The sequence below is a fragment of the Puma concolor genome, chromosome D2, assembly GCF_028749965.1.
Source record: "Puma concolor isolate L17-30 chromosome D2, mPumCon1.1.hap2, whole genome shotgun sequence".
Taxonomy (NCBI): domain Eukaryota; kingdom Metazoa; phylum Chordata; class Mammalia; order Carnivora; family Felidae; genus Puma; species Puma concolor.
This window is the reverse complement of record NC_141677.1, coordinates 55,231,942-55,254,486: the sequence shown is the minus strand read 5'-3', so window position 1 is coordinate 55,254,486 and position 22,545 is coordinate 55,231,942. Positions and strand designations below refer to the sequence as shown.

General features: G+C 44.3%; 1 protein-coding gene across 9 annotated transcripts in view; it reads right to left on the bottom strand.

The window, feature by feature from the left end:
• PLCE1 (phospholipase C epsilon 1) overlaps positions 1 to 22,545 on the bottom strand; it is a 323,759-nt gene that overhangs the window by 90,710 nt on the left and 210,504 nt on the right. For all 9 annotated transcript variants that reach the window (XR_015241745.1, XM_086680410.1, XM_086680402.1 and 6 more), the window contains 3 exons: positions 10,037 to 10,182; positions 4,994 to 5,252; positions 3,204 to 3,409 (listed from right to left, as the gene is read on the bottom strand). Coding sequence is in view for 8 of the 9 variants with exons in the window: in XM_086680410.1 (XP_086536536.1) it covers positions 3,204 to 3,409; positions 4,994 to 5,252; positions 10,037 to 10,182 (611 nt within the window). In the remaining variant the exon portion in view is untranslated. The remainder of the gene's footprint in view (positions 1 to 3,203; positions 3,410 to 4,993; positions 5,253 to 10,036; positions 10,183 to 22,545) is intronic.

The following is a 22,545-nucleotide window of genomic DNA, read 5'->3' as shown; positions in this document are numbered from 1 at the left end:
CTTGAACACTGCAGGAGAAAAGACCCTGTCTTGTACTGAAAATGTGGTCAGGCTTATGCCCCAGCTCTGTAGGCATCATATGGGCAAGTGACTCCATGGGCATCACTTCTTCATCTGTACAGGGGAGTTGGATGAGTTGACCCTAAAATTCCACTGACCTTTTGAGATTCTCTAAACCCTATTCCTTTCCTGCTGAGGACTTGAACTTTTTATAATCACTTTCCTGGGGTTTCCGTGAGTGCTTCAAATGGGTTTTCTGGCAGGAGTAGCTGGGAGATTTGAGAAAAATTATAAGAGAACTCTGCAGGCTGGGAGAAGCAATGACCATGAGATTGTCCCTTCTTTCTTTGATGTAAGTTTCACAGAGTTGATGGCTGCCACAGGAACAGGGCTAAAGGTTTATAGAGTCTTTGTTTCGGCCAAATCAACAACAAAGCATGGTTCCTATGGGTTTTGGGACCTGGAAATCCCTTTGCCACACACATCCCTGTGCTGGAAATTATAACACGGGGCTCTGGTTCAGGAATAGGTTCCCCAGGCCTGGCAGATGGTCCCAGGAACAGTGCTTGCTGATTTGGGTTCAGTGAATTCTATTAAATACCCCCACCCCCGGTTTTTGTGTTTGCTGGTTCTTTTCAGAGGAGCAGCCACTTGGGGTAAAACAAACTATTTCTGGTACTGAGTGACCTAGCTTTTAATGTGATTTTAACATGGCTTCACAGGATATTTGCATTTTTGTGATTTTTTTCCCCTTCTAAGACTGCTTACCAGTAAAGGCTGGAAAACGGGAAGTGAAAGAACAACATTCTTGGGATGTAGATGATAAAATGATTAGAAAGGGGACAAGAGAATAAGTAGAAAATTGGGAATGAAAATTTCTGGAGAAGTGGTTGGATGAAATAAGAAATGTATTACTAGAAGGAACTCCAGGCCAGAAAAACCGTCAAAAAGATGTTAAGGGAAACTCAGAGGCTAAGTCTCTAAGGCTCAATCAAAGGCAGCGTTCCTAAAAGTAGTTTAGAAAGGTTGACATCTTTAAGTGACACCTCCCACCCCTCCCCACATTGCCCCAAGAGAAGGTTGTTATAAAGAAGAGCCATCTGAAATTCATTATTTTATCTATTCAGGGATGATGTATCTCTCCTAGTAGGGTGTAACAAAGGAAAAGGCATGCTCCTTCTCTAAATCATCTGTCTGATTTTTCTTATAAATACCGTGAAACTTATCATGGATCATGACTGTTTCTTTCTTTTGGTCACTAAGAATTCTCAGAACAAAATTTAGTCACTGTAAAGACTGGATAGTACACACTTGATTATGTTTTACTTTTTCCTATCCTATTTCTCTTTTCCCTTAATATCATCAATTATTTATATTTATTCACTTTTTATTGTTTATTTATTTATTTTGAGAGAGAGAAAGAGCCCGGGGGGGGGGTAGAGAGAGAGGAAAAGAGAGAGAGGGAATCCCAAACAGGTTCCTTGCTGTCAGTACAGAGCCCAACATGGGGCTTGATCCCACAAACCATGAGATAATGACTTGAACCAAAAGCAAGAGTCAGATGCTTAACTGACTGAGCCACCCAGGTGCCCTTATTTATATTTATTCTTATAAGCATCTACAAAATCTTTTGTGAAAGGAGTTTAGTATATACCTAGATACCTATAAACACAGATAGGCAAGTAAAGGCAGATATAGATTAAGGACTTAAATGGCTATGAGATGCTTCCTATGCAGACATGTGTTTATTTATCAACGGTCCTCTCTCTGCATATACATTGCTACTAATGTCGGCAACAGTTAGTGAGAAAACTTTCAAATAATCTTTGATTTGAGATAATTAAAAAACAAAAAACAACTGGTAGAAGCTACTTGTGAGACATTTGAGCTTTAGGGCCCAGACACTGTGGTAAGATTATTCTTTGAGCACTTGGGTCCTTTGGAGGAATCTGGAATACAGGTTTATCTCCTTAAAACATAACAGCATTAGAGATTCAGGCACAAAGCATTCATTTCTATGTTCACAACAGATTCTAAGGATTTAGCTCTATAAATCCAAAGAAATTATTTTCTGAAAACACTGTTGCCCTTCCCAGTATAGGCTCACACACACAGAGACAACCAGAAAAGGCTTCGCAAAACAAACTACAAGGTCTTATAAATGCACACAATTGTGCATAAGGACTCAAAGACAACTGCAAGGTATGACTCATGAATACTGACTACAGATAAAATCTTTCATGGCAAAGATGTCAAAGCCAGTAGACAGGTTTTAGATGGCGCTAGAGGATTCCTCTAGCTGGACCAGGCTCTGCCATTTGAGTTAGACTTTCCCATGAACAAATGGCCTTGAAGAGGCATAATATATGCCCCAAGACCACTGATTTCTGAACTTGTCATGTAGTTGTGGGTACACATGTCTAGGTAGGCAGCAATGGCTGTAGATAAACAAGCAATTGGAACAACTGAACAGTTTTAAAGCTACAGATGCCACCTTGCAGAACCGTGTTTCTGGAAGTGAGATCTCTCTCTTTTAAAAATGTTTATTTATTCTTGAGAGAGAGAGGGAGAGAGCAAGTGAGCAGGGGAGGGGCAGAGAGCAAGGGAGACAGAGGATCCCAAGCAGGCTCCAGGCTCTGAGTTGTCAGCACAGAGCCTATGTGGGACTTGAACCCACGGACCATGAGATCACTTCAGCCAAAATCAGACGCTTAACCAACTGAGCCACCCAGGCACCCAGAAATGAGATCTTTAAACAACCTGACTTACAATCACCCAGAGGCTTAGGGGAGCTCCTAAAAAGACTGATTTCAGGGTGTCACTCCAGCCCTAATAAATCAGTGTATTTGACTTAAAAATATATTAATGCTTGTCCCCGTGCCCCACCCCATGATCAATAACAATTATGTTTTACAGAAGCTATGAAATTAATAAATACCATGGTTCTAATCCTAAAACTTTATTTGCTGAATTTTTAGAAATGACAGGATAGCTCTAGCTTATTCTTTTTAAAGAGATAACAGGTGGCAAGAAGTTAAATTACGAGCGGTAAGTCTAGAACAAAGCAGCCAAGTTAGAAAGGAAAATTCAAATTCAGAATTGGTAGAGTCGTGGTGGGGTTTTGTTAGGAGTCCACCTAACACCAAACTGAGATAGGAAAGGAAAAAAAATGAGCATCTCTCTTTTTACAGTGTAGAACTTACTGCCATCGGGCTTTATCCCTTAAGGAATTTTTCCTGGAGCTGTTTCCTTCACTGGGGCTGTCCTCCTCCTCGGCCTCCAGACTTCGGCTGCAGCTCCTGATGATCTGAAAGATGCTGTTGACTGTGGACTCCTTCTCCAAATTCTTTAAGCCATTATGTCCCACTCGTTGTAAGAAATTATCTTGTCCACTGTAATCGGCTACAAACTACAGAAAAACACACCAAGAATTTGTTACTGCAACTTCATGTACTGTGTCTTAAATAAAAGACTTGGGTAGGGAAATAAAAGCACAACAGCCATAAATAATGGCACTTATGCCTATTTCTTATTGAAAGAAAAAGAAAGAGCCTCCAGGAAAAACATTTTTTCGTTTCACCACATGAGCTATCACTCTTGTTTCCACTAAGACAATTTTAGTTCCTGTAGGAATCAACGCTCCGTTTCAAATTTACAACACAAAAAGCAGCATTATTTCAAGGCTCCCGAGGGAGAAGATTAGCCCTACTTTGCCGAGGAAGGGTAGGGTTGTTTTCTCCTGGCAGAGAGAATTGAGAAAAACCATGACAGAAGTCCATTCTTCTATGGAACCAGATAACATTCCTGGGGCCCAAGGGAAACACAGAGAAAGAATGATGTTTGCTTTATTTCCCATATATCCTATGGCAGCACAGAGGTTTCCTGGAGGTTTTAAAGCTCTTATACTTTGTATTCATGATCAGGAAGTTTCTCCCATCAGAGGTAAGCGCTCCAGCTGCACCACTGGATGTGGCATCCTCTGCGTCTAAGACATCCTCTGCGTCTAAGATGGTGTGGGTGTGCTAGGGAGGGCTTGTGTTAAGCTTACTCCTCCATTTACTGCACTTTCATCTTCCCTCATAAGCCAGAGAGATGCAAGCTGGTAGTGTTACCTGTGCCTGTCAGGGGCTCTTAAGTCTCCCTGATACCAGGTGATGCCTGGTTCCCAGGTGACACAGAGGAGGCTGAAGTTTTAGGAGTCTTCTCACGGCCACCGAGAAGGGGTGTGTGTGTGTGTGTGTGTGTGTGTGTGTGTGTGTGTGTGTGTGTGAAAGGTCAGTAGTGTTGCTGTTGCCATGGTGACAATGATCCTAGATTTGGGTTTGAAACTGCCAGCTATGGACTCCTCAAAATTCTTGGTAAAGTTCTCCCAATTCAGTCTCTTCTTTCATTTCTAAACACCATCTAGGGCAGTTTCCTTATTTTCTTCAAGTTTCTCCGAGCCCTTTCTCTCCAATGCCCGATACCCTGAGTCAAAGCTCACAAGGTCCTCTCCCCTCTGGGAGTCAGGAACAAGAAGCCACGGGCCTGGGAGAGCCGAGACAGCCGTGATCAGAGCCTGGAGCTCGTCTTTACATGAGACGCCAGCTTCTCCAGGATCCTCCCTCAGAGGAGGAAAGCAAGGCAGTGTTGACCTCCCGCCATGTTTTCTTTCTCTGATTCAGAAAACTTACTACTCTTGCTTGACTTCTCTTATCCTCTGCATACAGACATTCCCACCCAATGAGAGAAGAAAACCCCATCATCCCTTAAAAAAAAATCAGAGAACAGCACCCATTTTCACTGGTACTTACACACTGCTCCATTCAAGTTAATTTAACAAGAAGAAGCCCCAAACAGTGCTAGCCAGCATTTTTTTCTCAGGAATTTCCAAGGACCTGTTACCCAGCACAACAGTGACAACGGATTAGCCTAGGCTCAGCAGGTTCTTTCTTGGTCTTAGTGAGTGAGGAGCCAGGCAGCAATGAAGACTTCAGATTTTGAAAGGACTCACCTCTAGAGTTTCTTCTTGGGAATTGTACCTCGGGCAAAGCTTCATGAGGCCGGAGGCTCCGTCCAGTACTTCACAGAGCTCCTTCAGAAACACCCCACAGAACGGAACCACCTTACAGCCAGGTATGTGCAGAGCCCGCGTGACCACCTTCTTGTACTCGCAGGAAGATTCGTGCTGAGCCATGGCATCCTTCAGGCTCCTCATGGTCTCTAGGTCAGACTGGTCCATAAACTGCCACATTTTTAAAACTTTTCTTGACCTATTGTAAGTAAATGATGTTTTTTGAGACTGAAGGAGAAATAATATCGTTTGTAGTATATAGCCCAAGCTCCATGCAAATTTATTCTTTTTGCCTCAGTTTTCACTGTTTCGATATTTATTTAGGACTCCTATCTCCACCTACTTCCCCAAATGAGGTATTACTTTTAATTAAAAATTGAAACACAAAATTAAATAGGACAGATACAAATAACACATGTTATTTGTGGAAGGAGTTAATTTTGGAAGGTGGGCATAAAACTAGGTTTGAATTTTTCTGGCAGCTATAGCCGAAAGGGAAACCTAGTGGGTCATATGGTTTGTACAGATATTTATGGAGGACTATCTGCAGAAAATATGGTGCGTCCACTCCTCTTGATATTTAAAATGTTATCCTTGGATTAGGCCAGTTTCTCAGTAAAATACATGAAATCTGTTTTGGTCTCTTTTATAGAACTGCTTTTACTAAATCCAGCTTTGACGTTAAGCCATGGGTTATCCTAAGGGACATGATCTTAAAATACTATTTGCATAACAGGATGTTAGATGGGACTTTTCCTATGATGAACTTGCTGCTGACAACAACAGGTGACATTGTACCCCACTTCCTAAAGAGAGGCACCAGCTCATCACAAGGGTACCCCAACAGCTTTGCCCTCTGTGGTATATAACCTTCCATCATGCCATGCAGAATTGGCTCTGAGCAGCCAGGTAGGGAATATTTCTTTGGATAGAGTTGTCAGAGCCCTCTATATGTGAGAAGGAGGAGGACCATCCCAGGGCAGGGGCTTCAAGTGAACTCCATGGAGAGGCTGACCTTTGTCCTGAGTTTGTTGATCACTTAGCCTGGTGTGTGACTCCTGCCTGGAAAAGTCTAAAGATGACAGGCTGCGTAGGGCTGCCCAAAGGTTCCCGTGGGCCTGTCCTGCATTTGCAGAATCTGGGAGGGCAAAACACTGTGTGTTTCCTGTGAGTCTGTAAGGGCCACCGTGAGGGGCAGTTCCACGTGTCCACGTGGCTGCCCAAGGAGGAATCCCAGCAGAAAGAGTCTGCGAGGACAGGGTTTCCAGAGCTGGATCCTGGGGACTGAGTGCGCCTTGCTCCTCGCTGGCTAACGGTGCAGTGAGAGGTACCTACAGGGCAGCAGGTGGGGGAATGTAGGAGGAGTGACTGGGGAGGAACCCTAAAAGCACACCTGTCTTTGGGAGCACCTAGGCCAGATTATAACTGCCCCCATCAAGGGAGACCTTTGCTTCCTTTACCCCATCTCCCTTCCTCTTTCTTCTCCTGTCCACTTTTTCTGCAAGGACCCCGAGCTGGAGTGAGAAAAGATAAACCCCGTTCTCCTGCTCCACTGCAGGTTTCTGAGATTTGTTGGGCTGCGAAATGTGGGGAAAAGGTGACGCTTTAAACCAAAGGTGAGGTTGAAATTTTGATTTATATCAGACTGGATTAAAAAATCACTATGTCCAAGAGAAGACATTCAAAGGACATAGAGAAGTACAACATGACAAACCCCATGCACCAACCTCTCCATTTAAAAAATAAAACATTGGGCTCAGCTCAGGTCATGATCTCACAGTTCATGAGTCCTAACCTGACATCGGGCACTCTGCTTTAAGCACAGAGCCTGCTTTGGATTCGGTGTCTCCCTCTCTCTCTGCCCCTCCCCTGCTCACTCTCTCTCTCTCTCAAAAATAAACATTAAAAACAAAACATTAATAATGTGGTTGACACCTCAGTGGGCTCCTCCAGGAACACATACTCCTCTTTCCCTCACCAAAAGGGACCACAAAGGGGACCAGTGTTCTTGTTCCCTTACAATTGTGTATGCTTCCCCAACATAGGTATAGATCACCCAGCAGTTTGTAGGGATGTGTGAGTGCTTTTAAACTTTATATAAATGGTGTCACACATTAGGTACTCAGGCATCCTGCTTTCCTTGCACAGCTGTGTGTTTCTGAGATTTATTCATGCTCATGAGCAAAGGAGAATGAGACAAGTTATTGACCCCATCAGTGACCAGGAAAGCTATAGGACCTCCCAAGGTATGACCCAGAGCAGGGGGCAGGGAAAGTCAGTCAGGCAGGTTTGAACGACAGTGAGGTCAGGAAACTAAAATTGTTTCCTGATTTCACCCCACTGAGTCCAGCCTGCCCTATACCTGGTTTCTTATAAGGTGGTAAGAATCCCTTTTGGGGCATGAAATGGAAGTGTGAATAAACTAAGTGAATAAATGAGTGAGACACAGTTCTCATTATTTAATCGCCCTTGTTTCTGTGAGTGACCGTAGTCACAGTACATTTGGGGGCACAAGACAAACCTCAGCAAGATCAATGGTTTTTTGTTAGATGGAGAACTGACACTGGTTTTAAAACTTTCTTTTTCTGTTTATAAAGGTACTAGATGCTTGTTGTATAAAATCTGGAAAATACCAAAAATATAGAAAACCCACCCATAGTTCTACATCTACAGGCAACATTAGGTATATTTCCTTCCAGTATTTATTCTACTTGTAGATGTATGTTCTGAATGTTTTATAAATGTTGTTGTGTAAATATTGCTGAGGCTATTAAGTAAAGACAGCCTTGTTCCCAGATATTTTTATGCATTATATATTATGTGTTTTCCAATGATATCAAACATTTTTCAAAAACATTTTTGGTGGTTAAATAATATTCCATTGTAAGAATACATCATGTAATTTCATTCATTTCCCCACTGATACTCATTTGGGTTATTGTATTTTTCATTTTTATTTTTTAAAATTCATTCATCCATTTATTTATTTATTTATTTATTTATTTATTTATTTATTTATTTATTTATTTATTGTTCATGAGTGGGGGAGGAGCAGAGGGACAGAGACAGGGAGAGAAAGAATCCCAAGCAGGCTCACTCCCTACTGTCAGCACAGGGCCCAATGTGGGGCTTGAACTCATGAACTGTGATATCATGACCTGAGCTGAAAATCAAGAGTCAGATGCTTAACCAACTAAGCCACCCAGGCGCCCCTGGGTTATTTTAAATTGACACCATGATTGAGTAAATATTGTTATATGTAAATCTTTTTACTTCTAATTGTTTCTTCCAATGATCCACACCTCCATGTGTAGCACAGACCCCACGCACAATCAACCAGTGCTAGTCTTATGTGACCAGTATAATGTAGTAAAGTGACAGCGTGTGACTTCTGAGGCTGGGTCATAAAAGGCACTGCAGCTTCTGCCTTGTTTTCTTGTCATTCACTTCGGAGCAAGCCAGCTGCCATGCTTTGAGGACAGTGATGTCCAGAAGAGAGGAAGTGAGGTCCCCAGCCAATAGCTGGCACCAACTTGCCAAACACAGAGGAGAAGTGTCATTAAAATAGAACTATGTTATCATAATGTAATCTTTTCTTTAAAGAAAAATACCAGAGGTTCTTTGTAGAAAACTTATCACAAAGAGAATCCAATCATCCAAATCACCTCCTGTTCTCCCAGTATTTTTTCTATTTTTTCCTTCTTTTGAGCCATGCCTGATACATCTGTATGTATCATTTTGAATGCCAATGACACGGTCATTTGAGTTATTCTTAGTTAAGAAAGCTCAAAAGGACAAAAAAAATTCCAACTCTGAGAAATTTCCTTTTTCCCCCAACCACGAATCCCTTTGCAGGGATCTGGAGAATCAAAGAAAAATCCCGGTAACGTTAGGGAGCAAGATCTATTTATAGTGAGAACCCTCACTGGGAAGGCGAATCTCAGACACTGAGAACAACAGGTTCGCTTTATGGGGCCTCACTGCATGCCAAACATGCATGCTAAACACTTCGTACTATCTCACTAAATCCTGGGTGAGGAAGTAGGTGCTTTTTATTATTATCATCCCCATTTTACAGATAAAGAAACTGGGGCTCAAGGAGGTCGAGCACCTTGCCCAGACCACACAGCTATTCCACGGGGGAGCCAGGATTTGATCCCATTGTTCTGACCCAACAACTCATGCTCTTCCTCACACCACATTGCCTCCATTAAGAGTGAGGGGCAGTTACTTTATGCCGGGTAACTGAGGCTTGAAAGGAAAAAAGATAGAAGACTTTAGTGATAAAATGGTGATCTTATTATTAGCTTAGTGGAGAAGGCATAAGAGCAAGATATCGGAGGTGAAGGGCAAGGACTCTCAAATCAAGGCTGCCTGCATTCACATCCCAGCCGTTCCAGATGGCCTGGGATGAATGACTTAACTTCTAACTTTAGTTCCTTCTTTTGCAAGATGTAGGAATTTTAGTATCTACCAAGAAACTGTTATGAGAATTAAAATATTTAATGCATAGGAAATGTACAGCCCAGTGCCTGATACATAGTAAGTGTTCAATAAAAATAAGAACTACTTTTATTGAATGCTTATTATCAGTGTTAGCCACTCCCAGGCAGTGGCTGGGATTCTACAGTGCTGAGGCAATTCATAAGGCAGAGCTGCAAAGAGATAGATAACAGTGGGGTTTATAGGACACAGAGGGTAAGCAGCGGTCAGTGATGGGGCGGATGGAGTTATGCAAGCAGGAAATTTTACCCAGCTTGGCCAACAGATCAGAGCAGACAGTTAATTAGGAGCATGACTGGCCATAGGGGCTGAATTCTGCTACATCTTTGAGGGGCAAGGTTTGTGGTGTTAGCAAAGGATAATGTATTTCCTGCAAATAATCACTACTAAGTGCCTGGTTTGGGTAAATGTGGTTTCCAGGGCAATTAATTCAGTGCCATTCACCTCGTACCCAGATAACTGTATTCCCCACTCCCATACCTGAGGCCGGCCAAGAACTCCATGACAGCATTGTAGTTGCCCATGTTCCAGCAGCATTTGGCCACGTGCACTAAATAGGAGAAGACTTCTCGCTTCTCCTCCATGGAGCCCGCCGTGAGGATCAGCCACGTTACCCAGGAGCTCACCTAGAAAATGCAGAGAGGGGATCCACTGAACCTATGTCCTGAAAACTCAAGGAATATTTTTTTTCCACAGGAAAACTCTTTTTCTTTTCTTTCTTTCTTTTTTCTTTTAATTTTTAATGTTTATTTTTGAGAGAGAGAGTGTGTGTGTGAGCAAGGGAGGGGCAGAGAGAGAAGGAGACACAGAATTTGGAGCAGGCTTGAGATGTTAGCGCAGAGCCTGATGTGGGGCTCGAACTCACAAACCGCAAAATCATGACCTGAGCCAAAGTCAGTAGCTCAACAGACTGAGACACCTTGGTACCCCACTCTTTTTCTTTTTTTTAAAAATCAGTTTAGTACTTGGAAATGAAAGACCCAGCTGAGAGATCGGAGGTGAAGCTCTGGGTCTCCATCACTGCTTTGCTATGGGATTCTGGGAAAGTCACTTCACTTCTCCATATTCTTCATCTTTAAAGTAAGGAGGCTGAAAGGTAATTCATGAACTCCCTCTCGATCCATAAAATTCCATGAGACTATAAGAAAATAAAGCCCAAGGATAATATCGATTAAAATACACATAAATACATTTGACTGATGGGCAGCAAGATTAAATGCAATCAATGCACTTAGTCCATAAATAAAAGAATATTTATCAAGTACTAAAATGCATGCTATCAAATGAAAAATGCAAAAAAATTATATATTTAAACTATCTTTAATAAACCCCTATCTATTATGCTGCTCAAATGACTAACTAATAATGAACAGATACTTACAAAGCACTTACTATGTGCCGGGTGCCGGGAATTATTCTAAGCATTTTACATATGTTAACTCACCTCTCACAACAGTCTGGAGTCAGGGATTATTATTATCCTCATTTTATAGATGAGGAAACTGAAGGGCAGAGGGCCTAAGAGATTTGTGCAAGTCTTCAACCCAAAGTGGTAAAGCCTGAATTTGAATTTAGGCGTGTGGGCCACAGAGGTGGCACTATTAACCACTCACTAAATGCCTGATGTGTATACATGAGGTCTGGGATGAAAGTTATTCTAATGTGATTAGTTTTTTCTACGACACAGAGTAGAGTATAACATTTAATAATGAGCTACTTCTAAGCCCCCCCCCCCCATGATACGCAGCCTCAATCCTCTGCTTAATCTCTAAGATTATTTTGCTGCTACCTATATGTTGGTGCTTGAATACTTGTGTTCATTTAATTACTTTCTCCCTCCTAGCTAATGTCTGGATTGATAAACTTAGTTGCTAACAAACCAAAGCCTTGGTCTTGACCCCACATGGCCCATTAGCTGCACTGGTTCAGTAACAGTGCTGACACCTGGGACCACCTCATTTCCCTGGCCTGAGGGAGAGGGAGGCCAGAACACCCGCTCATGGTGACCCACGACAACTACAACAAAAAAAAGAGTTTAAGGTCTACGGCATACTGCACTTCCCTCCCACCCCCACCGGCCCCATTGATAAAATGGTAGGAACGAATGACATTTAGTGCTGGCAGCAACCACAGAGGGCGGTCCAAACCCATTTTTCCAGATGAAGAATCTATGGCTCATGGGAGAAGTGATCTTCTGAGGTCACAGTTCTTGTTAATGTCAAAACTAGGACTCCCAGTGCGGTACTCTTTTATCTGATGAGGGATGACAGTTTCTTTAAACTTGGCACCGCTTAGGTTTTCCTAAGCACTTGCTTAAGAGTTGCATATTTGAACACAGAGTCAGACTAAAAGGAGAAGATACCAAGGAGAGTACCAAAAAAATAATTAAAGCAACGAAAAAAGGAGAACAGGAGAGAGAGATGCTGAACACCTCTTCCCCTTTCTTACACAGAAACAAAAAGCAAAACAGTGGCACCAGGGACCTTCATCGGTAAAACAGGGTCACACCGTGGGACCAGCCGGGAGTGTGATGCAGGATGTGAGGGACCACCTGCCACCCTGAGCCCCTGCCCCAGCCCTGCCCCAGCCCAGTGGGCCCCGAGCACGCACCTCTGCTCTCAGCCTGCTCTGGACTTCGTGCAACATCAGGAGAACAGATCTGGAATCAGACTCCTAGGACAAGCCTGGGTCCAGATCATCCGGCAAGGAATTCAGAGCCTCTTGGGAAGAGGAGAACCTAAGATGGCCATTTGTTCTGATCTCCCGGGGCTGTTTTGAGCACACAGGAGCCTTCTCGAGTCCCAGATCCATCCTTTCTCCTGCGGCTATAAGCGATTCCTTGCTCACTGTCTCTATGCCTTGTGCCCTCATCACCTGGTTACCCAGTGAAAAGTCACCTTTGTGAAACCCTGACTCTCCAGAGCAAGAAACTGTTTTGTCAATACTGACTGAGTGTCATGGGTGTTCTGTGTAGTTTTTCCTTTCATGTGATTTGCCTTTAATGAGCCCTATCCTGCTCTGGGGAACTGTGAGCAAACACTTAGAGTCATAATTATTGACTCTTTGAGCTAGAAATTCACACTCATCTTCTTACAAATGAAAATAAATCCCCAAAAGTTAAAAGCGTTTCCCAAAGACACCTGATGCATTAGGTCTTGAGCCCTCTGGCTATATTCTTCTTGTGGCTGTAGTTCCTTTTTTACTGAAACTGATTGTCAATCAGCAGCTCTGGAGAGTCACTGCTCTTTCAGGCTATTCTGGTCCCACACAGTGACTTACTAGTCTAGTGGCCTGAAAGGGTTAATCCATCTTCCCTTGGAGAGGCCAGCTTCACAGAGCAGACGCAGACCACCACGTGGTTGGTGCCTCAATCCTGATCATGCATCCAGATTTATTTCCTATCAGTCAAATCATTTTCCATATACTTTCCCACAATGTTAGGAAAAAAATAGCGATACAGTATTTCACATGGAAACCTAATTTAAACCAGCCGTTCCATCTCCAAGTGTGAGTCCCCAGGGCCTGGTTGTTGAGATTATGTAAGCACTGTTATCATAAACACACACACAAACGTACACACACACGCGCACACACACACACACACACACACACACACACACCATCTGCGTACAGACTTCAGGGACAAAAAAAAAGTCTTATTGCAGACTGATGTATTTATAATTTTATAGGCACTAAGTGATGTGACTTTCATCACTAATTATGAAAAACGAATGTCACAAAAAAACCCATAAGGATCTGGCAATGACTGAAAAATGTTGCCCAAGGCATAAACGGTGGTTGTATTTATTAAGTGGAAAATGGGATGTGTTGCCAATCCAGAAAGAATTTCAGGACTGGAATAACACAGAAAAACACAAAAACTGCACATACAGAGAGTACTAAAACTCAAGTGTAGAGTAGAAAGGTGTTAAATGTGGCAGATTACTTTGCCCTATTTGAATGGTTAGCACAGAATAAAGACAGAATCTGGCCCCCGCCTAATTCCGTAAGAGTCCCTCCCAGAGGCTCTGTGATTACCCTGAGGGCCTGACCCTGAGTACAGGCCTACAAACTCCACAACTGCTCCTCTCCAGACACTTCTTTTCTGCCTCTTTTGCTTTTGTCAGTACTCTCAGGCCTAGCCAAACTCAACAGCTTGCTCTCCTCACATCAAACACCTTGTTGGCATCACACAACCTCAGTCTGGAAGGAATGCTTTTGCTCCATTCATAAATTACCTTTCCCTGGCCCCCACCATGTCCTGCCCGTGTCCTTTGTGAAGCCAAATCCTTACCTTGGCCACCAGGCCCTCATCAGTTCTGCAACCTCACCTTCGACCTTTCTCCACACTCCTGCTTTTAGGGAGATGACCAAGGCCTTTTCTCATTTCAGGGGTCTTCTATGGGATGGGTCTCCATGGCCCCCAGACTTTGATTAGGTAAAACTGCCCTCAGGACCTGCCCTGGGTCCCATGCTTTAGAAGGCCTGTGATGGGGTGGAGGGAATGGGTCTGCCCAGTGGCTGTGCACTCACTTCCAGATCATTCATCCCTGAAGACTCAGGACTCCCAAGTCCCCTGTCTAAACAGCTCAAGCCCACTTCTGGGCCTGCAAGAGCCTGGTATCTGGATCAGTCCTTCTGTAGGGAGATCATAACTCCAGGCCCAAAGGCTGGCGGAGGGCCTGTGGGGGTGTGGTGTGTGGATGGAGTTTGAACTGGAGGTCTGAAGTGTCCACACCCAGGCACACAAGCCAGGATGGAAAGAGAAGGTAGGAAGGCCACAGGCTGGGGCCTTCTTTTTGCTTTGTCCTTTGTACTTCATCTTGGCTCCCCTAAGGTCAGGGGCAGGGCTGCCTTTAGGAATCTGATGAAAACACCACTTCCTTGAAGAGGACTGCTCTGATTTCCCATCTGGGCTGGGTGATGTGCTGGGCTATGTGGGGCCCCCAGTCTCCTTGACCCCAGACTCCCTGCACAGTCAGCACTGTGTTCCCCCAAAAGCAGACCCTGGGTCTGCCATGCCCACCAGTAGCAGTGCCCACAGTAAGTGCTCCATGAGACATGGCAAAGGAGTAAATGTGACCTCTTCTAGGAAGGCTTTTCTTTTTTTTTTTTTTTTTTTTTCAACGTTTATTTTTATTTTTGGGACAGAGAGAGACAGAGCATGAACGGGGGAGGGGCAGAGAGAGAGGGAGACACAGAATCGGAAACAGGCTCCAGGCTCTGAGCCATCAGCCCAGAGCCTGACGCGGGGCTCGAACTCACGGACCGCGAGATCGTGACCTGGCTGAAGTCGGATGCTTAACCGACTGTGCCACCCAGGCGCCCCCTTTTTTTTTTTTTTTTTTTCAACGTTTATTTTTATTTTTGGGACAGAGAGAGCAGGAAGGCTTTTCTGATGCTCACCTAGCAACTCACATTCAACTTCTTCCTGTGACTTGATGGTGGACCCTGAGACCAAGCTCACATCTGCACTGGGATTCTCACTGCTGCAAGGATTTGCATCTGCTTTATTTTTATTGTATTTGTGTGTCTGACTCTTTCACATGGGTCTGTTCTGTCTCCCCCACTAGACCTTACGTCCTCAAGGACTAAGAGCATCTTTCCCACATCTCCAGTGTGGGGGTGCTTGGTGCCTCTGACCGACAGGCAGGCCACCCAGGGTCCCAGGAGGCCGCTGGCAGAGAGGATTCTCAGCCTCCAATTGGTCAGGGATTATATTTGGGAAAAGGCCTGAACACTTCCTATTGCTGTTCCCAGGTCCAGAAAAAAGAGACAAATGTCTTTGTGCCAAAAAGTTTTTTTTTTTTTTTTAATAAGCTGAGCAATGTTCATAGAAAGATGATCCTTTGTAGTGGGTATCTGGTCCCCCTAACTGCAGGGGCTGGGCTCGAATGGTGAGATCTAAAGAAGACAGTGAAAACCCAGACAAAGCCGCTCTGTCGATATGCAGTGCACATTGACATCTGCCCTTCGTAGAGCTTTCCTAAAACAACCCTTGAACCGTGGGCATGTGGGCATACACACACATTGTCAGACACACACACACACACACACACACACACACACACACACACACACCCCTGCCTAGGTAGCACTCTTCAAAATGAACATCACTGGCCTTGGAACCTCTAGTGGTAGTAGTAGGGTGTTTGTTGAAATGCAGATTTCAAGTTCTTGCCCAGAGTCTCTGAGAGCAGGGCCCAGGAAGCTGCTTTTTTTTTTTTTTTTTTAATGTTTATTTTTGAGAGAGACAGACAGAATGTGAGTGGGTTAGGGGCAGAGAGAGAGGGAGGCACAGAATCCAAAGCGGGCTCCAGGCTCCGAGCTGTCAGCACAGAGCCCGACGTGGGGCTTGAACTCATGAGCTGTGAGATCATGACCTGAGCCGAAGTCAGATGCTCAACCGACTGAGCCACCCAGGCACCCCAGGAAGCTGCTTTTTAAGATAACTCCCCGGTGATTCTTTCTCATACTTAGGGTGAAAACTACGTCACGGGTTCAGTGTCCCTTTCTGCACCCCTGGTGTAGCCCTTAGTCACAGCTGAAGCATCATTTCTGTAGTACTGCACAGATGGCCATCTCTGTAACCTCCCTGAGGCCGGGGTGTCGCCCACTTGCCAGCAGGCAGGGGCAGGCAGAGGGCCCAGAGGTGGAGAGCATGGCGCTGGGCTGAGTGAGCTGTGTTGGCTCCCATTCCACTGTCTCCTCATGCCTGGGCCTCAGGCAGGTCGCCTAGCTATCAGCCTCGATTTCCTCTTCGGTAAAACAGGATAGTATTTACCTCATAACAAGATTGTGAGAGTGAGAATGGAGATTGTATCCAAAGGTCACGCGACACTGGGTATGTAGTCCCAGGCTCAATAAGTGTTTACTGCTAGGAATGCCATTGGTAGTGCTGTTACCTGAGCTGTAGAGAAGCTGAATTCCAGGAAGCAGGACACAGAAGTCCTGAAGAAAGGAATCTCTAGGTTCTCCTAACTGCAAGGAAGGAGTCCAAGGCTGAACCAGGAAGAATCTGTCCTTGCCCTGAGAAGGGTCTGTGCCCTGAGCACAGGCCTTTCCTAGCAAAAGGATTAACACACATATTCCCTCTTCTCTGAAGGCTTCCTTGACTCCTCATGAGGAATAAAATATCCCCTTTTTCCTATTCCAAACACCCAGTCCTAGATGTATTCATATATGTGTGTGTGTGTGTACATATTCGTATACGTGTATATGAAGGTATATTTCCAGTACTTTGTCCGAGACCAAACTTACCCTGCTGGGAGCTCCTTACAGCAGGGGCTGTGACATATTCATGCTGGGAATCTCTGTGTTGAGGCTGCAGAGGCCAGCAGGTTACATATGCCCAGGCGTCCTTCTGGACATGAAGTGGCTGCAGGAGAGCCTCTTGAACTCCATGTCCTGCTTGGCATGTTTCCACCAGTGACTCGTGGTTTTGGAGGGACACAGAAGGGAAAAGAGAGGCCCCTAAAGGTGGCTTCTAGAGAAGCCCTAAATATACCTTGGATTATATTCCATCTTGTTCCCCTCACATTGTATCACAACTCTCTATAGAACAAACTCTAAACCTCTTTTTTTGGCCTTCAAGCCTAGCACCATCTGATCTATATTAATATCTTCAACATTAATTCCCACTGTTGGCCACCGCTCATCTGTCCGACATTTCAACCCTACTATGTTTTGTATCACTTCCTATTCTCTGGCTATTCCTATCTCTGTGCTATTGTCCAGTTTCCTTGGGATGTGAATACATAGGGAGTTTTGTGTGTTAACTCTGGCTGTCTGATGTCTCTTAGATGAATCAGCTTTCTTTGTCTTCATCTATACAGAATTCATGGTGCTGCTCCTCCCCTGCCTTTAGGCCCGGACTCAGTGATTTGTTCAAAGATGGGTATATAACCTAAGCCAGGCCAACCAGAGCCCTCCTTGATTGAGTCTTCCCCTGAAACTATCAGGAAAAAAGACACAATTTTTTTTTTTTGCTGGAATTGTAACATGTAAAGATAGGAGTCAGATGCCTTTCGCCATGATATCAGGGGCACCTGCCTAAGAATGAAGATAACACAAAAGAAAGATAAAGATGGATTCCTGAGGACCTTAGATTCCTGACCAGCCATACTTGAAGTCCTATGAAGAGCCCATATATATATACCAAAAAATGCCCGAACTTTGCTTAAGCAGGCTTGAGTTGAGTTGCTGTTAACTTGCGACTGGGGTGGGAGGAAGCCTTGATAAATATGTCGGATGACCCTCCTTGTTTTAACAAAAACTTATTGAGTATGTTGAGGATCTACTATATCCCATGTACCATGTTGGACACTAGTAAACAAGACAGATATGGTACCTACTCTTGGGGAGGTTGGGACCTTATGGGGGAAAATAACATAAGCAAGCAATTAAAGAGCAGTACAGTAGATAAGATGATTGAGTAAGTACAAGGCCAAGTTTACCCATCTGTATGCTACCATCTTTGGAAGTCCAGTCTTTTTACCATTCCTTGGTCCCTGCTGGTCTCCCAAAGTACTTTATTCATTTCTCTGTAACGGTGCTTATTCTTTCCACAAACAGTTACTCTATGCCCATGAATCTGCCAGGAACTATGCTAGGCAGAGCAGGAGGAGTTGGAACAACTATAAGGAAAGTAAGATAGCATGTTCTGCCTTGCAGTTAAGTTAGTGGTTTATATATCCACCTTTTCTAAATTGTCAACTCCTGGAGGACAGAAATCATCCTTCCATTGTTTGCAGAACGTTGTCCCCACAGTTTGCAAAAGATGTTTATTCTCAAGTTCTTCAACTAAAAATTCCCTAAATATTCAAAATTCTAAATTCCCCAGAATTGTTTACTGTTTTTTTTTTAAATACTTTTTGTTTATTTTGGTTCCATTTAACCAACAGTTCATGTCACAAGTTACATGTAAATATTCCCAGGATGTGAATTCTAGAAGCTCTGACAAGTGCTCAATTCCAAATGTGACATACTTAATTTAAACTGCCTTTTTGTATAAAGAATACATTTATTAAAAGTTCTGAAAATGTTTTGCTGTTCCACTCTTTGTGACACTGCATTACTTTTTTTTTTTTATGTTTATTCATTTTTGAGAGACAGAGTGTGAGCAGGGGAGGGACAGAGAGATAGGGAAACACAGATTCAGAAGCAGGCTCCAGGGGGCGCCTGGGTGGCGCAGTCGGTTAAGCGTCCGACTTCAGCCAGGTCACGATCTCGCGGTCCGTGAGTTCGAGCCCCGCGTCAGGCTCTGGGCTGATGGCTCGGAGCCTGGAGCCTGTTTCCGATTCTGTGTCTCCCCCTCTCTCTGCCCCTCCCCCGTTCATGCTCTGTCTCTCTCTGTCCCCACAAAAAAAAAAAAAAAAAAAAAAAAGAAGCAGGCTCCAGGCTCTGAGCTGTCAGCACAGACCCTGATATGGAGCCCAAACCCATGAACTGTGAGATCATGACCTGAGCTGAAGTTGGATGCTCGAGCAACTGAGCCACCCAGGCACCCCTGCATTACTATTTTAAAATTCAGGTATAGTTGACACATAACATTATATTAGTTTCGGGCATACAACATAGTGATTCAACACCTACATATATTATGAAATGGTGGCTACAATAAGTCTAGTCAACACCCATCACCATACTTAGTTACACAAAAATTTTTTTCTTCTAATAAGGACTTTTACAAACTACTCTCTTAAGCAACTTTCAAATGTGCAATACGGTATTAACTATAATTACCATGCTGTACATCACATCCTCATGACTTAATTGTTTATAATTTGAAGTTTGTACCTTTTGACCCTCACACATTTTTCCCACCCTCTAACCCCCGCTTCCGACAAATACCAATCTGTTCTCTGTATGAGCTTGGTTTGTTGTTGTTGTTACTGTTTTGTTTTGTTTTTTAATTCTACATATAAGTGAGATCATAGGTATTTGTCTTTCCCTGTCTGACTTCTTTTACTTAGCTTGATGCCCTCAGGTCCATCCATGTTGTCGCAAATGGCAAGATTTCATTCTTTTTTATGGCTGTTTACTGTTTTAAAAGCAACCAGAGGAAACATGGAGACTTAGGTATGCAAATACCATTGCTGGTTAAATGGACTGTAGAGAACGGCCAACAGCTGTGCGGGATCTGTTAGCCTCTGCTCGATCTCCTACCATACTCCACTGGATGGATCATTCATTCTGAAACCAATTATTAAATGGTACTCAAGAGTGAGACTTATCTCATTCATGTCCTCTCCTTTTGTGAAAGTATTTATTGATAGTCCTAGAATAGGGTCTTTGCTATTTCATTCCATTTCAATAATAGGATTAAAACCCATGGCTAGGAGTTCACATAACAAGTCTTGACATAAGTGAGTTGTTAGCTCCAAACTATCCTGATCCTATCGCAGGGCCATTTATGAATTTTGTTTCCTCTTCACATGATTTTAATAATAATAATAATACTTAACAACAGCTGCCATGTATTGGGCATGCACTTGTGAGAGGGACACTGCTTATCCCTTTTGATCCTCTTGGCCTCACAGGCTGGGACTAATGCCATTCCCATTTTACAAATGAGGAAGCTGAAGTTCAGAGTGGCAGAGGTAGCTTGTCCAAGGTTACACAACCTGTGCACTAGGAACGAGCCAAATCAAAAGCTTGTGCTTTTATATTTTTATTTTTTTTAAGTTTATTTAGTTTTGAGAGAGAGAGAGAGAGAGAGCGCACAAGCAGGGGAAGGGGAGAGAGAGGGAGACACAGAATCCGAAGCAGGCTCCAGGCTCCGAGCTGCCAGCACATAGCCTGACTCAGGGCTCGAACCCACAACCTGTGAGATCATGACCTGAGCCGAAGTCAGACGCTTAACCGACTGAGCCACCCAGGCGCCCCAAAAGCCTGTGCTTTTAAACTATTATGCTTTACTACTTCCCATTTTCTCTCATGAGCACAAGACCAAAGAGTGGATTCATTATAGCTTTTTAAACTGTATGAGAGCTCCAACAGCTACCCTGATCTATGAGCAAAGAAATGTCTTAACAAAACTATGGTGAGTTCAGCTCAAAGACCTAAGCAGCCGAGGAACATTCCCTTTAGAAACAGAACATTGGTGTTCTGAGAGGTTGTGGAGACCATGGTGTAAGCACATGCCGATTGTCTACAAATGCTCCTGTTCTGTCACCTGTCTAAAATTCCAAGTTTTCTATGACACGCAGAATAGGACAGGGTCCTCATGAATTCAAGAGTCTGGAAGGGAGAAGGCCTGGCAGATTCCCTCCTGCAGCTCACTCACAGAAACATCTAGGTGTCCCAGACAGAGGGTCAAGCGAGTCAGGAGATGTCCCCAAGCTTTCTCCCCAAGCTGTGGCCACCTTTGGAGTGGTCCATATGCTTTCCCTGGTCCCTGCAGCCTCTTCATGCCAGATGAGTTGCAGGACCTTCAGAAAATACATACTCATTGAGCAAATGTTTACTGAGGGCTCTTCTATCCTCAAGGAGCTCACACTCTACTAGGCACTCCTCTAGCCACTGGAGCATGCAGTGAGCAAGGGAGACACCATCCCTGCCCTCCCAGAAGATGGTGGCATTTGTACCATCCAGCATGATCCATCCCTTCCCATCCCAGCTGTGATCTGGCTCCCATTGGGGTTCTCCTTTATCTTTCCTCGCTGGGGAATCTCAGCTGAGCAATGCCAGTGGGCACTGAGAGAGGCTGACTCTGTCATAGGCTGTCTTTTTCCTTTTTCCCTTTTCTGACATCAGTGAAGGAATAATGTTATTAAGAACACTCTTATACAGTCTACTTAAAGAGACTGTTTTAAGTGCTTAACATGTATTACTTAATTTAAATCTACAACAACCCCATGAGGTATATGTCATTATCACCCCATTTTGTAGATGAAATGGAACAGCTGTTGGAGGCGTTGTAGTCACTCACAACAGGGTCATACGACTGGTAAGTTGTGAAGGTGGGATCCCGACATGGGCAGCTCAGTCCCAGAGCCCATGCTCATAATACTGTCCTCTGCTGGCACACGTCAGTTCATGAGTGCTGGTATTTCTTGGGGCTCTGTCCTTGGCTCTTCTTGGATCTCTTCTTATGCTATACTCTTTGCCAAGATTATTTCCTTCACTTACCTGGTTTTACCCACCTCCCTGCTGCTATCTCTGAATATACAGGATATGTCCCGTATATCCAAGAATTAACTAGGCATTTCCACCCGAAGGGCCCAAGGGCTCTATAAGCCCATCCTGACCCCAGCCCTTGACTCCTCCTTCACCTTGCATCCCCACATCCAACTGGTTGCCAAGTAGCCCAGACGTCATCTCCTCCAGGAAGCCTTTCTTGAACCCTCACATGGTTAATCCATTCTCTGCTCTAACCTAGCTTTATCACTGATATGTGACCACTTTCCCCCGGCTCCTGCCACTGAGATTTGAGCTTCTTGAAAGCAGGTATTGATTGTTTTACTAATCTATTCCCCAGCACAGAGTCCAGCTTGAGTGGGAGGTGCTTAATAACCTCGTGTTCTGAGTCAGGTACAAGGCACTCCCTGCTGATGCTGCCCTTCTCAGAAGAGTGTCCAAGCACCTGGGTGTCCAGGGTATCTGGGGACTACAGTAGGGGAAGTGAGGCTGACAGCCCCACCCTGTCAGCTTGCTCTTTACCCAAGAGGTTCAAGAGGCCAGTGCTGGGGAAGGATGTCTAGGGAGCCATGACATAGAAGGCTTATGGGTAATTTGGCCCATGACGGGAAGATCCCATTTTCCTTGAGACAATTTGGCATCAGAGAATGAGGGTAGTGGTGGCCTTCTCATATGCTCCAGAATTGGCTGGGCCCATTGTGAGGCGCCTTGAGTGATGGACAGGAAGGTGTCCCCCTACCCCCCCCCCCCCCGCGCCAATTACTTAAGTCCCCTGGATGGGGAAGTCAGTGATTCGAAAAAGGAGGAAAGTGAAGGCTGTCTCTCGGGGCCACCAACAAGGGCCAGAG